Source organism: Bombus pyrosoma, linkage group LG11 (assembly GCF_014825855.1).
Source record: "Bombus pyrosoma isolate SC7728 linkage group LG11, ASM1482585v1, whole genome shotgun sequence".
NCBI lineage: Eukaryota > Metazoa > Arthropoda > Insecta > Hymenoptera > Apidae > Bombus > Bombus pyrosoma.
Window position 1 is genome coordinate 6,295,555 of NC_057780.1, and position 26,624 is coordinate 6,322,178.

The 26,624-nt window shown below is 26.2% G+C and overlaps 5 protein-coding genes across 13 annotated transcripts; 2 read left to right on the forward strand and 3 right to left on the reverse strand.

Annotated features, from left to right (window-relative positions):
* Positions 1-51: 51 nt before the first annotated feature.
* Positions 52-3,999, reverse strand: LOC122572749 (DCN1-like protein 3). The gene is made up of 4 exons (XM_043738145.1): positions 3,519-3,999; positions 3,003-3,166; positions 2,505-2,797; positions 52-2,420 (listed from the first exon to the last, which is right to left on the reverse strand). The coding sequence occupies exons 2-4, from the start codon at positions 3,082-3,084 to the stop codon at positions 1,827-1,829; spliced, it is 969 nt and encodes a 322-aa protein (XP_043594080.1). The 5' UTR covers positions 3,085-3,166; positions 3,519-3,999; the 3' UTR covers positions 52-1,826.
* Positions 4,000-4,227: 228 nt separating this feature from the next.
* LOC122572740 (activating signal cointegrator 1 complex subunit 3) lies at positions 4,228-13,161 on the forward strand. Of its 4 annotated transcripts, none has more exons than XM_043738122.1 (12): positions 4,228-4,323; positions 5,555-5,714; positions 5,981-6,072; positions 6,138-6,286; positions 6,360-6,611; positions 6,681-10,877; positions 11,084-11,575; positions 11,653-11,843; positions 11,925-12,093; positions 12,180-12,437; positions 12,528-12,876; positions 12,984-13,161. In XM_043738122.1, exons 2-12 carry the CDS (start codon positions 5,587-5,589, stop codon positions 13,070-13,072), a joined length of 6,366 nt encoding a protein of 2,121 aa, XP_043594057.1. In that variant the 5' UTR covers positions 4,228-4,323; positions 5,555-5,586; the 3' UTR covers positions 13,073-13,161. The 4 variants fall into 4 exon arrangements, with proteins under 4 accessions (XP_043594057.1, XP_043594056.1, XP_043594058.1 ...); XM_043738121.1 differs by lacking the exon at positions 4,228-4,323 and adding an exon at positions 4,812-5,062; XM_043738123.1 differs by lacking the exon at positions 4,228-4,323 and adding an exon at positions 4,812-5,057.
* Positions 13,162-13,266: 105 nt separating this feature from the next.
* On the reverse strand, positions 13,267-17,725 carry LOC122572750 (protein MEMO1). Its single transcript, XM_043738146.1, has 8 exons — positions 17,439-17,725; positions 16,682-16,763; positions 16,535-16,603; positions 15,931-16,043; positions 15,685-15,796; positions 15,375-15,594; positions 15,134-15,238; positions 13,267-14,910 (listed from the first exon to the last, which is right to left on the reverse strand). The coding sequence occupies exons 1-8, from the start codon at positions 17,488-17,490 to the stop codon at positions 14,773-14,775; spliced, it is 891 nt and encodes a 296-aa protein (XP_043594081.1). The 5' UTR covers positions 17,491-17,725; the 3' UTR covers positions 13,267-14,772.
* Positions 17,726-18,829: 1,104 nt separating this feature from the next.
* On the forward strand, positions 18,830-22,361 carry LOC122572746 (regulator of gene activity). 6 transcript variants are annotated; one of them, XM_043738138.1, is made up of 10 exons: positions 18,830-19,148; positions 19,457-19,521; positions 19,971-20,033; positions 20,148-20,626; positions 20,791-21,011; positions 21,088-21,330; positions 21,397-21,658; positions 21,734-21,841; positions 21,927-22,152; positions 22,256-22,361. In XM_043738138.1, the coding sequence occupies exons 4-9, from the start codon at positions 20,301-20,303 to the stop codon at positions 22,144-22,146; spliced, it is 1,380 nt and encodes a 459-aa protein (XP_043594073.1). In that variant the 5' UTR covers positions 18,830-19,148; positions 19,457-19,521; positions 19,971-20,033; positions 20,148-20,300; the 3' UTR covers positions 22,147-22,152; positions 22,256-22,361. The 6 variants fall into 6 exon arrangements, with proteins under 6 accessions (XP_043594073.1, XP_043594072.1, XP_043594071.1 ...); XM_043738137.1 differs by having other exon boundaries at positions 19,473-19,521; XM_043738136.1 differs by lacking the exon at positions 19,457-19,521.
* A 917-nt stretch (positions 22,362-23,278) lies between these two features.
* On the reverse strand, positions 23,279-26,614 carry LOC122572745 (malonyl-CoA decarboxylase, mitochondrial-like). Its single transcript, XM_043738135.1, has 10 exons — positions 26,225-26,614; positions 25,471-25,611; positions 25,188-25,328; positions 24,793-24,945; positions 24,575-24,728; positions 24,333-24,472; positions 24,130-24,265; positions 23,837-24,049; positions 23,651-23,756; positions 23,279-23,574 (listed from the first exon to the last, which is right to left on the reverse strand). Exons 1-10 carry the CDS (start codon positions 26,435-26,437, stop codon positions 23,466-23,468), a joined length of 1,506 nt encoding a protein of 501 aa, XP_043594070.1. The 5' UTR covers positions 26,438-26,614; the 3' UTR covers positions 23,279-23,465.
* Between the last annotated feature and the right edge of the window lie 10 nt (positions 26,615-26,624).

Here is a 26,624-nt window from a genome sequence, read left to right on the forward strand (position 1 = left end):
TTAATTTTATTATGCTTAATAGTAAATTTTATATATTTATACATAAAATAATTAAATTTTAACTCAAATTTTATTTATGTTTATCACTTGATTCACTGCATTGTTACCATATTCTTGACAACAATGCTTTTACATTATTTGATCTCATAAGCAGTTATCACAATAAAAACAAGGTCATATATCTTTTTAAACTAATTTTCAAGATCTAGTTAAACAGAAGCATTTAACAAAACGTGTTTCAGGTATAAACTTATTACATAAAACTTTTTTCGGTACGTCTGGATTTAAACATAGATATAAGTCCTCATTAAGTCACAAAGATAAATTAACAATACATGTGCGTATGTTGACTTTAAGTTATGCACATTTGTATAATTTCGATAATTTTATAAAATTGATAATGCTTCATATTGACACAGAGGACCTTTTTTCATATTATAGATGCTGTTAGAATGCAAAGTACATAGTAGTTTCTTTCATAAATTTAATGTACAGTATAATTCTATACAATATTTACTTTCATACTAAATTATTCACTATTTTTTATTTCTTTCTGGGCCCGAATTATGATTTATAGAATTTTCAATATATTTATTATTTATACAGACCTTGTTACAGTTTTTATGCAAATTACAAGAAAATAACTAATTATCTTTTAATCAAAAATTCTTCTATACATTAAATTTAGCAAATTTTCTATTTATTAAATACAATAATGTTACTAAATATTCTTCTTACTTTACTAATTGTAAGTGACAAAGCAAATCATATTATCAATGATTTTATTCACTTTGAAATATATTATATAAAAAGATCCTCTATGTGAACAACAATTATTTTTAAAATTATTATATTTTGTCTTAAATGTTGTACTTCTCGTAAGTATTGCAGATAAGAGGGCACTGAATATATATTTAAGCATATTTATGATATTTTAAAAATATTGTCAATTAATTTCTAAAGTAAGTCTATATGAAGCTAAAAATCGTTTGTAATGATCGAACCTGCAATGTAAATATGTAGCACATTTATATTGTATGCAAAAATATTAACGAGTCATACATTTGTTTAATGATATATTAATTATCATCAATTTTTATAATTTTTTAGTATTTTCGAAAGACATGGCACTATATACATATGTGTAATGAATGTCATTATATTCGAAATATGTTTATCAATAATTTTTAATAATCATTATTCGCAATTTCAATCATGGTCGAGGCTTTAATTATTGACATTTAAGAAAATAAATAGGAACATAACTTAAATAAATCATACGTCCGTTTAAAACACTATCATAAACTATGATCACAAATGACTAAATTTGTTTTACAGTAGCATGTTTACACCAGTCCTAAATAAAATTATATCATATATCCTATTTTAGTGTGATATCAAATAAATTTTTTAAGAATTTTTATATAATTGCATCTTTTTTTACATCTATCGTTTTTCTTTACCAATATCTTCACATAATTTGAGAAATGGTAATGTCTTAAAAATTGTATATGTTCATACATACTGTATCACAAATTTAGATTATAGAAATTTTGTTCTAATGTGTTCATTAGATGTGCAAAATTTTATATTTATATATCCCTGAATAAAATCCTTTGAACAGTAATTTTTTTAAGAAAGAGGAAAAATTATTTAATAAATTTTCTTGTATTCGATAGTGCATAAGAAAAAATAAAAGATTAGTGAAAAAATTTAATAATATAATTATTTTTATCATTTCAATATCAAAAATTTTTAGATATTTCCGTTCAAAGGTTAAATATATAATGATAATATTTGTTTATAATTAGAACTTTTTTCGAATATTAATTATCAATAGAAACATCTTTTATATCATCTTTGCTGATATTTTGGTTCATTTGATCATTTTCGTATTCTACAAAATCATCAAATAAACTTGGCCATGCTTCTGCATCATCGTAAACGCTAAGATCATCACCGATACTTTCAGCAAAATTTAAAAACATATTCCATGTATCTCTAGGTATGCCTCGAACATGATGGCACTCCAAAAATTTAAGCCATCTTGACAAAAGAGGTGGTTCACGTATTGTGAAAACAAGCTTCCAGAGAACAATTGCCATATCAGCTGGTAATATTCTTTGACCGGAATTAACATCTAAACCGAATCGGAATGTAAATCGATAGAGATCTTTGAATAAATCATTGTTTACAGTTAATTCTTGAACAATTTCTGGTAATCTTGCTTGTATACCACGTATACTGTCTACTTTCATTGCTCTCAAACCTATTACAAATTCTTGACGTGTAAATTGGCACATCTGTTTAGCATTTAATTTCCAAGCAAGAACAAGTACTTTAAATTCATCTGGTGACAATTGTAGATCATTACAAAATCTTTCTATACCATCAGCTAAAATTACATCTTCATGTGAATCCTATAAGAATGGAAAGCAGACATCACTCCAATGTGACAGATACATAAATGAGTATAATAATAATAATGAACCTCCAAATTTCACCTTATATTGGTCAAATAAAGCATTTAACTTGTTTTCTGATGGTTCTTTTTGTTGTTTTGACTCAGTGGTTGTATTAAGACCAGATGATGTTCCAGATCTACCCAATGGTGATAACCGTGCATAAAATCCCCTTGACGAACGTAAATTACTTTGTACAGTAGGCATAGAACCACAATTATCAGATCCTACATTATTGAATGTTGATAGTGTGTTTCCATTTATATGTGCTTCAGGCACTAAGGGCCCAGTTTGTTGGCAAGAATTTAAGAATGAACCTCTCAATTCCATTGTTTCTAAAATCATTACAATTATAATTTATGATTAAGATTATATTAATACAACCTTAATTGTATATAACTTTATTAACATTTATTAAGTGTATCGAAATGATATGAAAATAACAAAAGTAAAAAATATAATTTTTCCCTATGTATGAATATATATATATATATAAAATTACAAACAATATATATTAAATATAGAAAATAATCATATTACCGTCTTTATAATCAAACGATGAAGAGCGAGTGGCAGTGGCTGGTGGAAGAGACACCTTAAAGCACGAAAAACAGTTTCCCATTGATGCTGTCCGTATTTAATGTTAAAGACAATTATTCCATGCATCAGTAGTTCAGTCTTACATTGGCAGTCTTGATCAAAAGCTAAACAACAAAACCATAAGACAAATAACAATGTAACATATCATGTATATTACAATGTATTACAATAAATGAAATATATTATAAACATTCATGTGCTTTTAATACATATATATACACATATGTATATATATATATATATATACAAGTAGTCAACAGTTTTCGTATATTGTATGCTGATTAAAAATCATTATATTGATACAAAAAATTTTCAACTAGATACAAAATAATTATTTTGTTGAAAATATAAACTTAGTACATGGATATACAATAATATATCGTCCTAAATTCATAATTTCATTATTGAAAAGATATTGTAATATAAAAGGTACGATATATTAAAAAGATCTTTTACCTTATTATTGAGGAGGATTTTTGGTCTACCTGGGTCACAATAACCCCAGTAAAGACCCCCCGCAAAATATCTTGCTTTGCCTTCATTCATTAAATTCCCACAAAGTATTTATTTCGTAATTTGTCGTAGCTAAAGTTAACAAAATACTTCAGTTCCAATTCTTTTGAACATTTCATTTAAATGATTTTTAAGTTGACTTTGTATTTGATTAAACAACACCGTCATTTGTAACGATGTAACCTCATCAAACGATATAATGACAGTATCATTTCATGTAAGAGATATATAGCCAAACCGATTTATTTCCTATTATGTATCAAAGAAGTCCGTATAAAAAAACACAGAAACAAAGATATATTCTTCGTATTTCAACGCATAATAAAAAAATCCCTTCAAAATGAAGCAACAACGAAATCTTTTTCGTAAATTCAGTGTTGATATGCTATGGAAGTAATAGTCACTAGGGAAAACATATATACCTTAATAAAATTGCAAATCTACGCAAAGAATATAATTGTTATTTTGTTTGTTAATTTATCGAACTTATTTGATAAATATTTTTCGAATACAATTGAAGAATATGGTTAAATATATAAACTTATTCAAATAATGTCCAATATTTATATAAATAATTTGTTATCAGTTACGATATGCTACAAATTATATTTATACCCTTATACAGAAACCTACATTTTATATATAACCCATGGTGAGAATATATCTGGCAACAGTGTCGATGTAAACATAACCTAGTCAATATAACCTCTTTGTAAACAGTTCATGAAATATTTGTCTTTGTGATAATGTAAGTACATTACTTGCATAATTAATGTACATACTAAATATTGCAATAAATATAATATAGTACAGTAGAATATACAATAGCGCATGTAATATACATATATATATAATATAAATTTGTTTTATATTTATATTGGCTAGGTGTTGCACATATTACAATCGCTCATTGAAATTTAAACAAACATCTCTCAAATATATATTTCATAATTTCTAGTTTGATCTTTTTTCAGTAATGTGACACAGTAATATTACACATTTTTTTACATCAAGACTTTGTAAATTAACAAAACCACAATATTGATATATTCTCAATTGTAAGAAAGGTTAAAATCAAATAATTATCAATCAAATATATTTTCTTATTTTTAAAGAATAAAGAACTGCACATTTCTTAACTAATAACATTACTATTTACGCTTAAAATTGTAATGTCTGTAATTGCAATGGTAAAAATTTACTGACTAGGTTATGTTTACTTCGAAACAAAAATCTTAATTTAGCGCTGTTGTCAAATTTATTCTCATCATCACCATCGTTTGCACTTGACATATAATACACAAAAAATAATTTTAGTGCAGCATGGCTTTGACAATTGTGCAACAAAATTAACGCACAGGAACAGTGTGATTTTTGACAAATATCAGTAGAACGTAGTAGTATAGTTTAATATTATATTGTTTAATATCAAATTTTAGTGGAAATTTTTATTGAGGATAACATAATAATTATTTTTAAGGTGTAAGGTATTATTACAAATTATACACACACACACACACACGCGCGCGCGCGCGTAATTTGTAGAATATGTTATCTTTTTAACTATAAAAATGTTACTTTTCTTTTACTTTAGATTTTTAAATTAGAATTATATGTTGAAAATATTTGGGCTTATGAAAATTAAGTAATTTCCTTGTAATAATACTATTTAAGTAGTTATAGTATAAGTAGTTACAATATCTATATACATATTCCCAACATACGATTATAATCGTGAATTTATTTAATGGCGTATAATAAATGAATACTGATAAATGAATTTTCAACTTGAAGTTAATGGTAATAACAATAATGCGATAAAGTACTTTCTCTTAATCAAAAATATATTTCTTTGTGTTAAATAAAATAAGACTTAGTAATCAATCTTTCTTTTTGTAATTTATAACATATTTACTAAAATACTCAGTTTTCGATAGATAAATGTATTCTTTTTTACAAATACGAATTGTGTGTTGCAGATTGAACATTCCAACATACTTTTTAATTAAAAATGCCAGAATTACCACGAATTACAAGATCTTTGCGTATGTTTACAAATCTTGGACGTATTAAAAGTACAAGGGAACTACAACCAAATGATTTATTTAAAAAAGAAGAAGAATATAAAAAATTGAAAAGGTATTTTATAATTTATATTTTATGTAAAACAAATATTTGGTCATAATTGAATTATTAAGTTACTCATAGAATATTTCTTTAGGTTTCAACTAAGAAGACTTATAATTTATATTTACCTAATTAATTAGAACCTGGATAATTTACAACTTGTCATGACCATAATGTTATAAATGAAAAAATATAATAATCTGTGTAAAATAATTCTTCTATATTTTTAGTTTATCACACTACTGTGTACGTGATACTTATAAGTATATTTATTACAGTGAGTTTAACTGGCAAGATTTATGCAGACATGTACCCAAAGATGCTTTACATCATGTTAATAAACTACGTCAAATTGCTGTAAAAACATTTGGTATGTAATATCTTTAAATAATAATAAAATAAAAAGTTATTATTTATTTGTTATTATTATTTTAGGAGAATGTTCTTATGAACTCATAGATGAATTTTTATTGTTTACTCTACAATTACTAATCAATGACAAGTTGTTAACTAATGAAAAATTTGCAATTTTAAAAAGGAAAGCTGCAAATTTAACATTTCAAGATGCTCAGAATATGATGGAGGTAAATATGTACATGCAATTTGTTTTATTTATATATATATATAAATCAAAATATTTAATATATGTTTTTATAGATAATTAGAATAATTCGAGAAAGATTAAAAGAAAATATTTTAGTACTCATAGAAAATAGAGAAACAGATGCTGATAATATTGAAATATCAGAAAGTAAGTTGTTTGGTTCAAAAATTGAATATAAACCTGCAAGAGTATTATGGCCAGATACTGAAACACTTCGCAGTATGTCTTTAGAAAATATTATTCAAAGTACTGATAATTTTTCGATGAAATATAGAAATGAAGATACAAATCTGTCTAAAACTAAAGTATGTACTAAAATTTGTTTATATTATTATTTATTTCTGAAAATATTTTAATTACAATTATATTTTCAGTTTGATAAGGCAATATATAAACAAAATTTGGAGTCACATGCAAAGTATTTTGCAGATATGACTGTGGAAGAATTTGAAGAGTTTATTATAATTAGTAAATTAAAAAATGAAAATTCAGAAGATGAATTACTTGATCTTTTAGGTTGTGAATCTATAGAGTTTATACAATACATTATTGAACATCGAAAAAGTATTATAGCTTTGAGTTCTGATTCAAAAGTACAAAAAAAGTGTAATATCCAAAGACCTGTGATCAGTGGACAAGTGACTGTACAGTCTGAGAAAGAAAAACAGCTACTGAAACAAGTACGAAAGAAGGAAAAGAAATTAAATAAGATATCAAATAAACGAGAAAAAAGAGGAGAATCTGAAGAAAATAGTTTTGAATCATTAGAATTATCCTTAAAAAAGAATGAAGCATTAATAGAAATGCATACACCCATATTTGAAAGAAATGTTACAGACAGAAATATGCGAGAAAATATTCCCTTTGTATTTGACTCCAATATATCTAGTAGAACAACAGCTGGTTATGTATCGAAACAACAAATAATGTTACCAGAAAATGCAGTAAGAAAAGACACAGAAATGTTTGAGGAAGTTTCTATACCTCCTCCAGAGTCTCAACTAATTGATGTAAATTACAAACCTGTTATGATAGATTCCTTAGATGATACTGGACAAATGGCTTTTAGTGGTATTAAATCATTAAATATAATACAAAGTATAGTATTTGATGCGGCATATCATACTAATGAGAATTTATTAATTTCTGCTCCAACGGGTGCTGGAAAGACCAATGTTGCTATGTTAACTATAGTACATCAAATAAAGCAACATATTGAACATGGTCAATTAATGAAAAATCAATTTAAAATAATTTATGTAACCCCAATGAAAGCTTTAGCAGCTGAAATGACAGCAAATTTTAGTAAAAAACTTCAATGTCTTGGTATATCCGTTCGTGAATTAACTGGAGATATACAACTGACCAAATCAGAAATTCAACAAACGCAAATGATCGTTACTACGCCAGAAAAATGGGACGTTGTTACTAGAAAAGGTACTGGAGATATATCTCTTACTAGTATTGTAAAATTATTAATTATCGATGAAGTGCATTTGTTACATGGTGATAGAGGGCCTGTAGTTGAAGCATTAGTTGCTCGAACATTAAGACAAGTAGAATCTTCACAAAGCATGATAAGAATTGTTGGACTTTCTGCAACTTTACCAAATTATCTAGATGTCGCAAGATTTTTAAGAGTGAATCCACAAGTAGGACTCTTTTATTTTGATCATCGATTTCGACCAGTACCCCTTAGTCAAACATTTATTGGTGTAAAAGCTACATCACCGTTGCAGGAAATAAATTACATGGATCAAGTATGTTACAATAATGTTATAGATATGGTATCTAAAGGACATCAAGTAATGGTATTTGTACATGCACGAAATGCTACTGTTAAAGTGGCACAAACATTAAAAGAATTAGCGATGAAAGATGGTACACTTAAATTATTTATACCTGAAGGTCAAGCAAAATTTACAAATAAAGCGTTTGCTAAATCACGCAACAGGTATCTAATTGAATTATTTAGCAGCGGATTATCGGTACATCACGCTGGTTTATTGCGTTCAGAAAGAAATTTGGTTGAAAAATATTTTGCAGAAGGTTTAATTAAGGTATTAGTATGCACGTCGACATTAGCTTGGGGTGTAAATTTACCTGCACATGCAGTTATTATAAGAGGAACAGAAATATATGATGCAAAACATGGTTCGTATATCGATTTAGATATATTAGATGTTTTACAAATCTTTGGTCGTGCTGGTAGACCACAATTTGATGTATCTGGTCACGCTACTATTATTACTTCTCATAATAAATTATATCACTATTTATCGTTATTAACAAACCAAATACCTATTGAGAGTAGTTTTATTAAATATTTGGCTGATAATTTGAATGCTGAAATTGCATTAGGTACAATATCTAATGTAGAAGAAGCTATAAAATGGCTAAGTTATACTTATTTATTTGTTCGAATGAAGTTAAACTACCATGTTTATGGAATTCTTCCTCAAGTTATTATAGATGATCCGAATCTAGAACAAAAAAGGAAAGAGTTAATTGATATAGCAGCTAAAGCATTAGATGAAGCTAAAATGATTCGATATAATATAAGTACAGGAGATTTGAGTACAACAAATCTAGGACGTATTGCAAGTCACTTTTATCTTAAATATGACACTATTGAAATTTTTAATAGACTTACAAAACCAATTATGAGCGAAGCAGAAATACTTGCTATGATATCTCAATCTCAAGAATTTGGACAATTGAAAGTACGAGAGGATGAAATGAACGAATTGCAAGAGTTGATTCAACAATATTGCGAACTTAACGTTCAAGGTGGTGTAGAAAATATACATGGCAAAGTGAATATTCTATTGCAAACGTACTTATCACATGGTCGAGTTAATTCATTTTCATTGATATCGGATCAAGCATATATTGTGCAAAATGCAGGACGCATATGTCGAGCATTGTTTAATATTATGCTAGGACAAAATCGTGCAACGATGGCTGGTCGTTTATTAGAAATGGCAAAGGTAATTGAAGTGCAACAATGGAGTTTTAAAAATCCTCTGTGTCAGTTTCATTGTTTATCTCCAGAAATTATTAATAAAATAGAAGAAAATGATTTGACAATTGATAGATTAAATAATATGAATGTTAAAGAAATTGGAGATATTTTGTATAATCAGAAAGTAGCAGTATTGGTGAAGAAATGTTGTGAAGAATTACCTGCATTAGAAATGGAATCAAATTTACAACCTATTACTCGCACAGTTTTAAGAATACGTTTGAAAATATATCCTCAATTTCGATGGAATGACAGTGTTCATGGTAAAGCTTCAGAACCATTTTGGATATGGATAGAAGATCCAGACAGTGATTTTATTTATCATCATGAATGCTTTAATATGACAAGAAAGATGGTTTGCAATAAACTTGAACAAGAGCTTGTGATGACTATACCATTACAGGAACCATTACCTTCTCAATATATAGTAAGGGCAACAAGTGATCGCTGGTTAGGTTGTCAAAGTATGCTACCTCTAACATTTCATGATTTAATTTTACCTGAAATATATCCACCACATACTAATTTGTTAGAGTTACAACCATTACCTGTAAAAGCATTAAAAGATCCACTATTTGAAAAGCTTTATAAATTCTCTCATTTTAATCCAATACAAACACAAATTTTTCATTGTTTATATCATACAGACAATAATGTCCTGTTAGGAGCTCCAACTGGTTCAGGGAAAACAATTGCTGCAGAAATTGCCATATTTAGAGTATTTAAGCAATATCCAATGCAGAAGATTGTATACATTGCACCATTAAAAGCTTTAGTTAGAGAACGAATAAAGGATTGGAAAGTTAGACTTGAAGAACAACTAGGAAGGCAAGTGGTAGAACTAACTGGAGATGTATCACCAGATATTAAAGTTATAGCAAGTGCGAGCGTTATTGTAACTACACCAGAAAAGTGGGATGGTATTAGTAGAAGTTGGCAAACAAGAGCTTATGTCAAGGATGTTGCTCTTATTATTATAGACGAAATTCACTTATTAGGAGAAGATCGTGGTCCTGTATTGGAAGTTATTATTTCAAGAACTAATTTTATCTCTAGTCACACTTCAAAAAAATTAAGAGTTATTGGACTTTCTACAGCATTAGCTAATGCAGTGGATTTAGCTAATTGGCTTGGTATCAAAGAAATGGGCCTTTACAATTTTCGTCCGTCTGTACGACCTGTACCGTTAGCAATTCATATACACGGGTTCCCAGGGAAAAATTATTGTCCTCGAATGGCAACAATGAATAGACCAACTTTTCAAGCGATTAAACAACATGCACCATCTAGTCCATCTTTGGTGTTTGTTTCATCACGCAGACAAACACGTTTAACTGCACTAGATTTAATTGCATACCTTGCGGCAGAAGATAATCCTAAACAATGGTTACATATGTGTGAGGAAGAAATGAACACTATTCTAGATCACGTACGAGACTCAAACTTAAAACTTACACTTGCATTTGGAATTGGGCTTCACCATGCTGGTCTTCAAGATAGAGATAGAATGATTGTTGAAGAATTATTTGTTAACAATAAAATTCAGGTATACATTTAAAATATTATATATATGTACTTGCTACTTATAACGTTGTTTACATCCTCAATACTTAATCATTATATTGTATTGAAGAAGTAACTCCTTTTAACAAAGGAAAGATATTTCAAACATATCAAATTTGATAAAATATTTTATAAAGTCAACCAACTAATACCTACTAAAATAAAATAAAATAAAAATGTCATATTTAGGTGTTGATTACGACAGCTACTTTAGCTTGGGGTGTCAATTTTCCTGCTCACTTGGTTGTAATAAAAGGAACAGAATATTATGATGGTAAACAACACCGTTATGTAGACATGCCTATTACAGATGTACTTCAAATGATAGGACGTGCAGGCAGACCCCAATTTGATACTGCAGGAGTGGCAGTAGTTCTAGTACATGACTTAAAAAAAAATTTTTATAAGAGGTTTCTACATCAACCATTTCCAGTAGAATCAAGTTTACTAGCTGTTTTACCAGATCATATAAATGCTGAAATTGTGGCTGGTACAATTAAAAACAAACAAGAATTATTAGATTATTTAACCTGGACGTACTTTTTTAGAAGATTAATGAAAAATCCTAGATATTATGATCTAAATGCTTTAGAACCTAATACAATTAATCAGTACTTATCTTCTTTGGTGGATAGTACATTAAAAGTGTTGATAAATTCACATTGTGTGACATTTGACCAGGTACATAGAATGAAATTAAAATTTTATTTCTAACTTGTTATATAAAGGATAATTTACAATATTTTTATTATTTCTAGGAAGAACAAATTTTATATCCACAATCAATGGGTAAAATAGCATCATTTTATTATTTATCACATCATACTATGTTAATGTTTGAGGAATCGTTACAAGAATTTCTAACATTAGAACAATGTTTACGTATTTTATGTAATTCTTATGAATATAATGAATTACCAGTAAGGCATGACGAAGAATTATTAAATGAGTAAGTATCATCTTCACCAATAAATAAAAAAATGTATTTCGAAAATTTTATTTTGCTCTAATATGTTTAATGTGTCAACAGGGAATTAAGCAAAATGTGTCGTTACCAAGTAGATAATTACTCATATGGTTCTCCACATACAAAAGCGTTTTTATTACTTCAAGCACATTTTTCAAGACTTCCTTTGCCATGTGTAGATTATATTACTGATTTAAAATCAGTACTTGATCAGTCAATTAGGATTATTCAAGTATGTATAGTTAAAAGAAAACTATTATATCACTTTACATGTATTATAATTAAAATACTCTTTAATCAATATATATTTACTTTTAGGCAATGATAGATACAGTTGCAGAACATGGATGGTTAGCAAGTGCACTTATGATAATGAATTTGCTTCAGATGCTTATTCAAGCTCGATGGATTGATGAATTTGCAATTACTACATTGCCACATGTAAATTCAGAACATATACAACTATTTTCGGCGTTGTCATCATGTCTTCCAAAATTGTGCTTTATTATGCGCAACAAATATAGTACACTTGTAGAGGTGCTTGGTAAAGACTTTCAAGAAGAGCAAATATTTCAAGTAAGTAAATATATTAAACTTTTAACTTATAATATTGAAAGTAAATATTGAAAATAATAAATTATTAATTATCAATAATTTTAATTCTAGATACATCAAGTAATGAAAGAGATGCCAATGCTTCATGTCGAGTTAAGTATAGAAATGCACGATGAAGAACAGAGAAACCAGAAGTTTATATCGCTAAAGACTGAAAATTCTGATCATATAAATATTTACAAGGATCAAGATTATATACTAAATATTACAATGAAAAGAAAAAATAAGTCTAATAACTTGAAAGCACACTGCCCTTTGTTCCAAAAAGGAAAGGATGAAGGTTGGTTTCTGGTTTTAGGTAATACTTCTAACCTAGAATTATTAGCTCTAAAACGAGCATCTGGAATAAATGAACAACGCAAATATTATCAATTACAATTCACAGCACCATCAAATCTAGGTAATTTTATTTCTGTACATATTTATAATTATTTATATAATTTTTCATCACATATAATAACTTCAATTCAATTCTTTTTTTAAACTAAAAATCTAATTTTTTTCAAGGACAAACAACTCTAGTGTTTTATTTGATATCCGATTGTTACATAGGACTGGATCAAGAATACAATATAAAACTAAATATAATATCTTAAAATATAAATTTTATTCCACTTAATAAATGTGTTAATTTTTTGTAAGAGGTAAATGTAAACAAATTATTTTGTTAAAACTTATTGTTATGTTATTAATATTTATAAAATTATTTTAATAGCTGTAAGTACTGCAATGAAATATATATTTAAATTATAAATCTTTTCGATATTTAATTTTTTTAAAAGGGTACATATAAATTTATATATATATTTTTTATTTATTACACGACTATGAAACATATATATGGATTGTTTTATGTTTTTCATACAAATGCATATCTTATCAATTTAGTGTACAAAGATAAAAAAAGTAACATTCGAAGGACCAGTTTTATAATTTCACATATTATGGATCAATGAATTTAGTTTTAAATTCACTTTGAAAAATTAAAAAATAATAAAAGAAAATCATATCCAATATTTCATGAATTATAAATCATACATATAGTTTAATATGAAAATGTTTTCTTTTAACATTAGTATTTTATCAAAAGCAAAAGAATATCAATAATGGTACAATATATTGTGTAAACATTTTTCCACACTGATCCTCCTTTACATTTATATTATGATATTGTAACAATACAGTATTTGTTTGTAATTTCTTATGCTAACGAGGAATAACAAGATAGTAGGGTAGGAAGGATATGAGATCATTTCATTGCTTTGTTTTAAAGAGAACGTGATTAAGTTGTACACTATTTACCTGGAATATTTCACTTGATATTGATCAGTGCAGACTGTTCATTCTAATGACCTAGAAGAGGTACATTTTAATTCTAAAGTTTTAGCATTATGCTTGTGTAAATCCCTGAGATAAATAATGCAATTTGTGACAAAGTATTTTCTATTCATTGATTTTATTAACATTTATTGTCTTAGTAATCAGAAATAAGCGTTAAATGTTATTAAATTAAATTTAAAATAAAATTTTTAAATAAATAATAATTTTATATTAATAATATATGTTTTCAATTAACAACTAACAAAGTCAAATTTATCCATTGTAATAAACATTTTTCTATATTTAAAACATAATTCATAAATATTTTAATGCTTTAACATTTAATAGACAAAATATAATTATTCCGTTTTCGTTATTTTTTTAGGTTATTTCTCTAAAACTTTAAATTAATAACATCAATGTTCAATATATTTTGTTATCTTATACAATTTTTAAAGATATAATAAAATCGACCAGATAAATTAATAGTTGAATATCTTCCTTTTTCTCTCTTTAGATTGAGTCTTTCCCTGTTCCATCAATAGATTGAACTTTCTGCCTTTTTAGTGTATATGAACTGCACTTTATATATTATTATTTCTGTAATTGTAGTACTAATCAAAGCAAAGAAATACTTAAGCTCCTTCCACAATAGAAATTTGGAAGTACTGATTATTTCTTGTAAGTAATAAACCGAAATATTTTTAAAGCAAAAATTTGACGATAGTACGTTTCTACTCATCACATTCATTGCAAATATTAATATATTCTTTCTCAAGCAATTGAGAAAATTTCACACGATATAGTAAATTGCAACTTGATTTTAAATGTCATTATTTTTCTCTTTAAATATAAAACAATTTTTTTAAAAATTATAATTAATGCATCTTTATGATTAATAGGTTATTACTGCCGTTTTTTTCTTAGTACTTTCTTTCTGCAAATCCTCTGAACAACAATAAAAGTGTATACTGTATCACTCAAGAACCAAGGAAGCACTGGCATAACTAACAGAACTATCATTCATATTATTGCACTGATTGCTTTGAGCATATTTAAGAAACTTCAAGTTCATTCTTTGGCCATTAGTATTCCCTTTTAAAGTATGAATTGCCTGTTAAAATATTAATTATAATTTCAAAAATTGTATCTCATTTCATAAAGAATATTATTATTACAATTTAATATAACTATATAAAATTTATTAGAGAAATCATTAATTCCAAATATTGAAGACTTATATGTATGTATAGTAGACTAGAAAATACATCAATATTTAACATTTTTTTAATGAAAGTAAAAATATACTTAAAATTTAAATAAATAAAAACTATTACCTGTAAAAGAACACTAATAGGATGTCGGCCACATATTGTATTACCATATTTTTTAAGATAATCGGTAAACATTGTAGGATTTAATGTTTCTATAATGTCCATACCCTGTGAATTGTTATATAATACATAATAATATAAACAAGTTTGAACATTCGAGTTTATAAGCAAGTATTTAAACATTTATTTAAATATATAAAATATTTGGAAATAAACAATGACATTATGCTTAGATTTTACATACCATTTTATCAAGATTTTGAATAGATCTATAAATGGGGCCGCAGGATCTATCGTAATAGGTATAACGAAAACGCTGTCCCCAATGACAGAAATCCGAAGATATAACAAGTAATGTTTGTGGATCAGCCATATATGGTGCTAATAATCTTCCATAGAGTGCTTCTTTTTCTGGACTTAATGAACCCACTAGTATAGGAATTATTGTGAAAGAATCTTTAAACCTATATTGATATAAAATTTGAAACAGAAATTTATAATAAATGAAAATATAATAGTAATTATATATATAATAAATATAATAATAAACATACCCTTCCATAACTTTCGCAATAAATGGCAATTGCATTTCAATGCTATGTTCTTCTTCATCTGTGTTTAAATCCATCCACTCAAAATGTCTAGTCTCTTCAAGTTCTCTGTACACTGTTACATGAACAGAAGCCTATATTTGAACTAGTCTTTGATGATAATTCATATTTAGAATGTAATTAATTTTAATTTTGAATATAGAAATAATTTTATTTAAATTTGAATATTTTATGTTATAAAATTTATACCTTGCTGATCAATATGTAGATCATACAATGGAGTTTGATAAATCGATGCAGAAGAAAGAGCACAGCCTGCTAATCTGACATGATGTGATGGACCAAGAATAAAAATCCTGCGCCTATGTAATAATAATATATACTTATGTTAATATATGTTTAACCTCCTATTTCAAATAAAGATATAATAACAATACAAATAAAAATATAAAAAATAAATAATTTTATTTTTGTACATAAACATAAAATTCATGTCAAAAATCAAGAAGAATAATGAATTAACAATATATTTATATAGTTATTAAGAGATTACATGTATGCTGTTGATTGTTCCAATTATTTAAAGTTACTATTTTTGATAATATACACAAGAAAGACAAAATTGAGAAAAAATATATTTTCATGCTAAGTAAATTTTATTTGAAAGAATTTGAGCTACTGACTAAACTAAAGTATGAGATATAAATAAAGGTTTAGAAGTACAATATTTTTAAATGTCAAACCAGAAGCTTTTTATATCAAATTATATTACACTTTATAAAACATAAATTACGTCATCCATCTAAACATTTTGTTATAAAATACTAAAAAAAGAATTCTTTAAAGAACTTACACTACAACAGGACTAATCTGGCGGTATGCAAAACCAGCACATGCTCCACAATAGCTGTAACCTGCATGTCTGTGAAATTTTGTTCGTATTTCAATAAAGATTCTTTAATCTAATTGAAAATTATTCTAATGTACTATAATTACTGACGGGGCAATTATTGCCCTAGCAGGTCCATGTGATAAGTCTGCTGCACCCAACCAACCTTCTAATTGTTTATTTAAGTCCAATCCTGTACAAAATATTCAATATATATATATATATATATATATGCATTCCATTAGAGATACAGTATTAATTACTAAAATCTAAATTTAATCATAGGTTTCCAAAATTATCAATGACAGTTTCAGGATACATAACAATGTAATTCCATAATAAAAATTTCTGCAGAAAAAGATATATTATAAAGTACATTTAACATACCATAATAAACTGTTTATTAATTTATACTTTCTCCTTTATAGTATCTGTCTTATAATACAAATAAACATTTCTTTTTTCACTTTTACGTATAAATTTATCCTATGTGTATAGTAATATGAACATATACTTTGTTTAAAGGTGGACTACAATGTAAAAAAACAACATTTTTATAACCATGATTTATCGAAATATTACTTTACAAAATACTTACAATGTAATAGACTTAGTAGAATTATAACAATTATTATTAATAATCTTTGCACGATTAAATATCAATTTAAATATTAGCACATCATTGTATTAAAAAATACCGAATATTAGATGCATAGACTTGTGGTTATTTGTCAACGTACTTGCCACAGAATATACAATGATGAATGTACACAAAGGCAAAGAAAATATAAGAAATAATTCTCATTGAATTATAGGCAATTACTATTAAAACTAGACAAATGAAAAATATAATTTAAATATTGCTTACCAGAACCTGCATACCAACTACCAGCATGAGTTGCTCTTCTAATTAATGCCATTTTTCACTTTATTACGCTAATTTTTATTTCCTCTATTCACTTTTTATGATAAATATCTTTCCACCGTATTTATATTTTTATAAATGATTTGTTTAATGCACTGACGATTAATCCTACTTATATATAAAATGTTTATAAAACTAATCACAAAACTTAACTTTTACTTTGCCATGAACCATACACTTTTAATAACGTTGTATAGTACATTGACACAAACTAAAAGAACATTTTTTAAATGTAATAAAACAAGAAATAGATATTTCAGAACCTACATACTAATCTCTTATAAATCTTAAAGAAAGATTTTTTTGTATTTCCTTTGCAATTAAACTAAATAACCAAAGTTTTTATATGTTAGAAGCTTAAAATACAAAATTTCATTGAGATACAATAATTTCAGTGATAAATCAGAAATACCTTTTATTGTGGAAAAAAGATGATTGGTATGAAAGGATTTTAATTATTTTGAAATAAATAAAAGAGTATACAAGTGTAATTATATCTTCTCCATAGATTAACTGAAACAAAAATATATAGAAAGTCAAGAGGAAAACAGTAAATATAATGTAAAACATAAATAATTGAAAAGAGAAGATAATGTGTGTATATACATATTAATATTTTCAATATATAAAAAAAGAAGTAAACAAAATTGTGTATATAATTTAAATCTAAAACATAGTTTTTTATCTTTTTTGAAAATATATATCTGCAACTACACAGATGCAATTTTATTACTTTTAATTAATTAAAATGTAATAATTCATTGAAAAAGATATATTTTCTATGATTATTTCATGATAATAAATGTTATTATTGTTTATCTTTATTTTATTTTAAGTGGGATAAAATATTGTATATTATGCATAGAATGTTTCCTATATTTTGCTAATTTTACATTTCATATTTATTTAATTGTAATCTGATAAATAACATTCTCTATAATTTTATGGAACGAATTGAATGTCTTGAAATCTGAGATTTTTCATTTTAATTGTTATATATATTTCACTAGAATTAATACTTTTCACAGAAAAATGTTTCGAATATAGAAAGAAATAATTATAATGTTACTTCAACGTATTTATTAGCCGATAAATTCGAATTCGATTCTATTATATGCAAGATAGAAATTATATCCAAAGTATAATATTCTAGAGACCATGATAAATATTTCTGTAATCATATTCAAGATTAAAGTTTGTCTTTTTATTAAATTGAATTACACAATACCGATCATATTTTAATAACACAATTAAACATATAATATTTTTAGCAAATGTCTGAATTAAATTTAATCTATAGTCCCGATAGTAATCATTTTGGTATCTAATTTGAACATCATCGTAGAAATGGTTATAATGGCAGAAATTCATGTCTCTAGTGTTGTTTAAGTTTGTGAAACTGAGTGACAAAACAGATATCTATTTTGTTAAGAATATTGTAACGTGTATAAAAGTTTGATCTTTTGGGACTCTTCATGCAGAAATCTTTCTTCTAGTGGAAATACTAAATAACGAAACAACGTTCTCTCTATCATATACATTCAAAGTCAACATCGACGTTTTTGTGTTTTTTTTTATGCTCATTTACTTTGTTTATTATGAATTTGATGGATTTTTTCGTGCTATAACTTAACGACGGATTCAATAATATAGGTAATTAAATTTTATCTATTTTTTCATCAATATTTTGATTATATAGATCTTATAACCTTTTGCTTTCATTGTGGTCGTTCTGATTTCTATTTTTTACAATATCAAGATCACCGATCGTTCGTTCAATGTTTTTTCCGAAATTCGTCAATTTTCTGTGTAATAGTGATTGTAATATTAAGGTACTAACAAAATATCCAAGAGAGAAATTACTTAACTATTTTCGTTTTGTTATGTTATTATATTGTCACTTTTTGTAGCGACTAAAATAACAAGTTATTGCCATTAATAGTATTCTAATATTGTATTAGTTTTTCATCGTTATAGACGTGAAGAAATGAAACATAGTTTAAAATAGTAATATTCAAATTAATTTGTAAGTATTTATAAAAATATGTACCTATATCTTAACAATTATAAGTTCTAGAACATCATACATTATATGGTATAAAAATCGTATTATTTATAACAAATTTTATAGAATATAAAAATCATATCATTTAAAATCTTTATATTTTAGTTTTTAACATATAAATAAATTCTTATGAGAATTAATCTCTATAACAGTATTCTTTATAAAGGAAAGGTGACTTGTTTATAAAATGTAAAAGCTTTTTCTAATGTTTAAATAAAACATAAAAGTAATATAATTTTCTTTAATAGTATAATGTAATTTAATGTACGATTAGATATTTATATAAGTAAATTAAGAAGTTTGAACAAATATTTTATATATAAGAACATAGATTATATGCATAATGTAAATTTTTTGAAGTAATGCTTAGATAGCATCTTCATGAAAATAAATTCTTCACTTGCCAATAGGTTCATTCTCATTTCCCGTCTTCAATTTTGATATGACCATTGCCATGGTGCTGTGATAAACAGGTAAAAATTAAATAAGTACAATTGAAATTAAAAATTAAAACAAAGTGTTTGATATTAATTAATAACCTGTTACTTCTGTGTCACAATTTTTTTGTCTTTACCTGGTCATTACAGGTTACTACTAGGAGTTATTGTCATGGACTGTCTTCGATTCTATGAAATTAAACAAGTTACAAGTGATGCAATAGAAAACAAGTGATTGTGGTAATTGACATAAAAGAGTGTTGGTGTGCCCTAGCAGGTATTTTGTAGTGGAGTCACCAGGCTATGGCTAACCTGAACTTTGAGCAACCACCACGCAGTATTGCGAACGCAAGCCTTATATCGCGCACAGGTGGTGGGGGGGGCTTAAATTCATCGACCCTTACGGGTCATGTCACACCTACCTCGAGCATGTTCTCAGGCTCATCTGCAAGCACTTCCAGTTCGGTTAACTCTGCGGTAGTAGTTACTAACGTTTATCCTGGAGCATCAGGAGCAGGAGGTGGACAAAATAGTCATCAGTCTCAACAGCAACAGCTCTCTCCTATGGGTACCAGAGGACTGTTTGGGCAGAGAGCTTTTACAGATAGACGTACAATGCCTGCTCTTGGGTTAGTTTTCCCATTTAACGTATAGAACATAGGAATGTTGTCTGAATTTGTTATGATTTTAATGTTAAAGTATTATCCATTATGATATTATATATTTTGTTGTATATCTATTATATGATAATTCTACTTATAAAACAAATGAAAATATTAATATAAATTTATAGAACATCAAATCCAATGGCTAGCATGGGCACATTTGGAATACCTCAAAGTCGAAATTACGGATCTCAAATCAATAATTTTCACTCTGTTTTTGGCAGTGGAGGAGGTGGAGATACAAGTACTCCTCCATTGTTGGATCTATCTGAGTTTCCTTCATTAACAAACAGAGGACAGGGTGATTCTATGCCGCAACCTAGTCCTATGCCAGGCAAACAACCTTATGGTTTGAACACATAATAATTTAAATTTTAATATATAAATAAATATAATTTTTATATAAATATTTATAACAATTATAGTTGGGATGGTAAAACAACCAACATCTGAATCAAGTGAGTTTACAATGAGTTCTGAGGATTTTCCAGCATTGCCTGGAACACAAAATAGAGAAGGGCCATCGCCCGGTGGAAGTGTTTCTGGAGATAAAAACATACCTGTTGGACTTGGTCCTGAAATTGGACAAGATATATTGCAGGCAAATAGAGCACCAGGATCTGAGAAATCTCAATTAACTAAAAGAGGTGTACAAATATTTCCTGATGGTACAATAGTTATCATTACAGCTTATGTTTTTCGTTATTCATGCAATTACATATATCTTTTTTCAGGCAAGGTGCTTAATTTACCAACTAGTATGATACAGGACCAGTTTGGAGTAGTTGGGTTATTGACATTTATTAGGGCAGCTGATACAGATCCGAATCTAGTAACTTTGGCATTAGGCTACGATTTAACTACGTTAGGATTAGATCTTACTTCAGGAGATAGTATTCATCAAAATTTTGCCGGACCTTGGACAGAAATACCATGCCGACCTCAGGATATCGATTTTCACGTACCGCCAGAATACCTTATTAATACAGCCATCAGGTATTTTATTTTATTAATATCGATTTTTATAAGTACGAATCATTATAGTAATTAAACTTGTACACTTTATTTTAGGGATAAGCTAGCACCAATTAAGCTAAATCGATACAAAGATGATCTACTATTTTATATGTTTTATACAAATATTGGGGATATGATGCAATTAGCAGCAGCAGCGGAGTTGTAAATACATTTTTATATTAAAATTTTCGAATATTTTTTCTACTAGACTTTTAATAATATGTATGACTTAATTTGGAACATGAAGGTATACTAGAGAGTGGCGATATCATATGGAAGAAAAGGTTTGGATAACGCAAGCACCAGGATTGGGACTTGTAGAAAAAACATCAACATATGAACGCGGTACTTATTATTATTTTGATGCGCAAAGTTGGAGAAAAGTAGCAAAAGAATTTCATTTGGAATATACAAAACTAGAAAGTAGACCTATTCTTCCCCCAAACTTTTACCTAAACCAGCCTTGACTACAGGTATCTACAAAGATACAATTCGTTTTCTTTTTTCAAATTACTTTCTAATTTGAATTTAAAAAAGATTGTAAGTATTTTTATTGAGAATTTGTATTTATTGCAGATCTGCTTGCAGACCATTGTACTGTCTTTAAGCTGGACAGGAAACAGCTATTGTATAAATGAACAAATTTAATAATCTTTAATAAAAACATAAAATTTGAAGAGTACAGAAATGAAGTTCTTTAATTACTGACTCAGTTAGAAATGGAAGTGAGTCTAATCTATTTGATATTGACATGATATTAATGATTTTGATACGTAAACCTATATGTTTTAAATGTTTAGATGCTTATGTATAGAATGATATACTTTTTGATGATATTATAGTAATGATTAGGATTTTGGCAATGTATATAATAAAAGTAACAAACAGTTGTATTATTGAACAAAATTTTGAGATTTGGGCAGCTCAAAATGCAATATGTCCACAAATTCTGTACCTATGTGATCATTTATTTTGTACCTATGTAATTGTTTAGAAATGTAAATGAAATGTTTTTTAAAAAGCGAATTTAGATTTTATAAAATGTCAGCAAATTAATATACTTTATTATTTATCAAAATTCGTGAAATATATTACTATGTAATGTAAATTTTTTAATGTAAAAAATGCCTTTGGACGTAAAATATTTAATTAAAAATAGTAAATAGTATGATATAAAAATGCCGTTGTTCAAAATTATAATTTATAAAATTTTTAGATCACTTAAATTGCTTTTAACAGAGTTTAGTTTTAATAAACTATAAATTATATAATACGCTTAATCTTGTTGTATATATGAGTCGAAAATTTGGAAATGTAAAATAAAATTTATATTTAAAAAATACAAAACATAAACGTAAATATTAATAATATTAATAATTTTAATTTAATAATTCGTAAGTTAAATGTATTTCATTTCTAAATTTTCTGGTAATAGTGTGTGATTTAAAACGTGGTTAAGTTGGATAACAAATTAAGTACTTTTAAAAGAAGTTTTCATGCTATTTGATTAATTATTTCTATTCTTTTAAGTTCTTCCGGTTTTAATATTTCAATAATGTTCTTTGTCAAATCTTAGCTTTAATAAATAAATAACACTTGTTATCATAAATCTATAAAAATTTATTACGTATGACTCAATTCCATTTCTAGCTTATAATTGTACCATTATTTAAAATATATTTTCCTTTTATTCCGTTACATAGACTTCTAATTATATATTTTTCACATTAAAAATATTCTTAGAAAAAGATTGAATAACTTCCTGTTTATAATCGTAAAATTTGTTTTATAATTTTTCGAACTGGTTAGCAAGATTAATTATATCTTCAGATGTGTTTATAAAATAATTTTCAATGTAATTTTGGCTGTGTTTTTCACATTCATCTAGGTAATATCTGTTAAAATGAATACTTAATTAAATATAAAATGCAGTAAATATATTAAATTAAATAAAGATATGGATTAAATTACCTATAGTTTACCATAATTCCACAGCTATTTCCAACACCACGTGGTGAAGGGTCAGCCAGCCAATTTATTCTCCACATAACAGCTCCATTACGAAGATGAAAGTTTGCTGTAATATAAAAAATGTTAGATGTTTAGATTAATTTTTCTATGATATGTATAAAATTCGATTTATAATAATCGACCTACCAACATTATTTAAAGCATAATTTCGTCTCTTCTCCTTATATAAATACCATGCACATGCCCTAAGTAATGGCTTCCGCAAAATTTCGCATATTGCAATATCACGAGTCCATAATGAATTATTAAAAATTTTTTTTAAACCCAAAACAATATTTTCATTATTTAAAACCTTTTGTACAGATTCGTATTCTTCATTTGTGAACACATTATGTATATCTAAAAAGTATTTTATACCAAAATATAATATTCTGGTTCATTAATAAATCTTATGACTATTTGAAATAAATTGCAATTACCTTGTTTTGTTTTTTCTAAAAACCAAGTTCTAAAATTAGGTATTGGTGATAAAGTAGATAATTCGGTTATCATAGGAAATTCTGATAACACTTGTTTTGCTACTTCTTTTATCAAATAATTACCAAGTTCAATACCCTAAAAAGAATTGCCTTTTGATTTGTATGTTACATAAATTTGCATTTTTAGATATTTATATATGTACTTGTAATCCTTTCTGTGTGGAAGTTATTGAATAAAATATTGCAGTCTTTATTTTGCATTTATCTTCTTCTAAAAATGTTACTTCTGTTTTTGGATTACCAAGAATTCTGACCTTCGCTTCTTCAATACCTCTTAAACTATCTATATGTTAATAATGTATTTTACTTAGTGTTTTTACTTAATGTATATTATTCATTGTATTGTATTTAATTTTATGTGTAAAAGATATTTTTTAAGATATACCTGGTATAATATCACATAATGCTGAATGCAATACAACAAGAGGTTCTCGTGGCATTGAAGGATGAGTAAAAATATAACATCTTCTATATGGTCCAACTCTTTGTTTCAAATCTAACCAATTTCTTATGGGATGTATTGCTTCATAATCTGAAATCTTATAATTTTCAAATAATAAAGAATATAAAATATATTATACTGTTTACTTGCCATTTGTATACCTTTTGTAGAATGTCACATGAAGTTTGCCATGTTATTCTTTCTAAATGTAGAAATCCTACTGAAAACCAGAGTAGTAATAAATCACGTAAGGTAATATTCAATTGCTGGATTGCAATACTTTCCTCTGTGTCTTTAGCTTTTAATATTAATTCCTAACAAATATATTTGTATAAAAATAAGTGATGTGCCCTACTTATAATTTTGTACGTAAGATATTTTATTATATTTTTAGTGTAAAATTTACTGACTGCAGACTGTAAATCAATAATTAAATTTTAAGAAAATAACTATTTTTTGAAATATTTAGAACATTAAATATGAATTTCATATAGCATGAACTAATTTTATCATTAAAATTGAAGTTATGTTATTTATATCATTTTAAATTGCTTACTAATATATCTGTCCTTAAATCAACAAGAAATTTTACACCATTTTGAAGTCTTCCAATTGTAATAAACAACCATTGGTAATCTGGTGTCAAAGCATTTTTTAAATTTCGTTCATAAGAAACTATACGCCTCTCATTGTTCGGCTGAAATAAAAGAAAAAGAGAACGAAATAATTGCAAGTATTTTTTATTTATATTAATGTGATTTAAAAGTTTTTTTAGATTTTTAAGCTTAATATCACAAAATTAAATATTTTATTTAACAAAAAATTAATAATATACAAACCTCTGTAGACACAAATCTTTCTGCTATATTGAATATAACAGGATGTTGAACAGCATATTTAAATGCTAAGATGCGCAAAATTTTTTCCTTGTCATTTTTGCTACTTTCTTGGTATCTACTACATAAAATACGAGCTTTGTTCTAAAATAAAATGTTAATTCTATTGTATTATGCAATGATTTTATGTATGTTACATAGAAATATTGTTAATTGAAACTTATAGATTAATATTTCTATTATTTGCAATTTATGTTAAATATTATATGAGTAACAATTTTGACAAGTATGTTTTGGTTATGCAACTCAAAATAGATTATTTATTATAAATAATTTAACAAAAAGGTTAGATAATATATTATATTGGAAAATGTAATTCCAAAGATAAAATTACTTTTATTATTGCATTTATATTGTAAAACTTTATAATAATACGACAATATAAGGTTATGTTATAACCTTATTCTATATATGATAGTACAATAAAATGAACGTAAGATAACATAATTTTTATTTATTTTAATTCGATATACATCATTGTTTTAAAAGATAATATGTGTGATATGTAAAAATTTAGAGATGTAAACCATAATTTTTAAATGTAAAACAAAATATCATAAAATTTGAAGAATAAAATTTATATGTTTAACTTATTGATTTATGTTAAATATGTTTGATGTTCATTTCTCAATTATTGTTAACCATTAAAGATTAAGTAACATTTAAGAAATATTAAACAATAATTTATGTTACTAACCTCAACAATCCAATTACAAATATTGCTATTTTTAAATTTGAATACTTCTTTTAATTGGTTTTCAAAAGAAATAGTTTCACTGGACGTAGAAGTATCATATAGATTCCGTATAAGAAAAGATCTAAAACTCTTTTGTGTTGTATTACCTTTTAAAATACATTTATTACTATAAATGTCAACTAATGCTTTCACATGTGTACTTTTGAATATCATATTTACTATTGACAACTATCATAAATCATGTAAAAAAAATACTTCAATTACTTGAAATTACAAAACTAATATCAGAAAGTAACTGCTTTTCTTAACTTAGTTGTGTTTTTTTATAATAGAGATATTTTTATCTGGTATGACATGCATACTTTGATATTAACATTCAGCTTAAAGGACAACAGTTAGA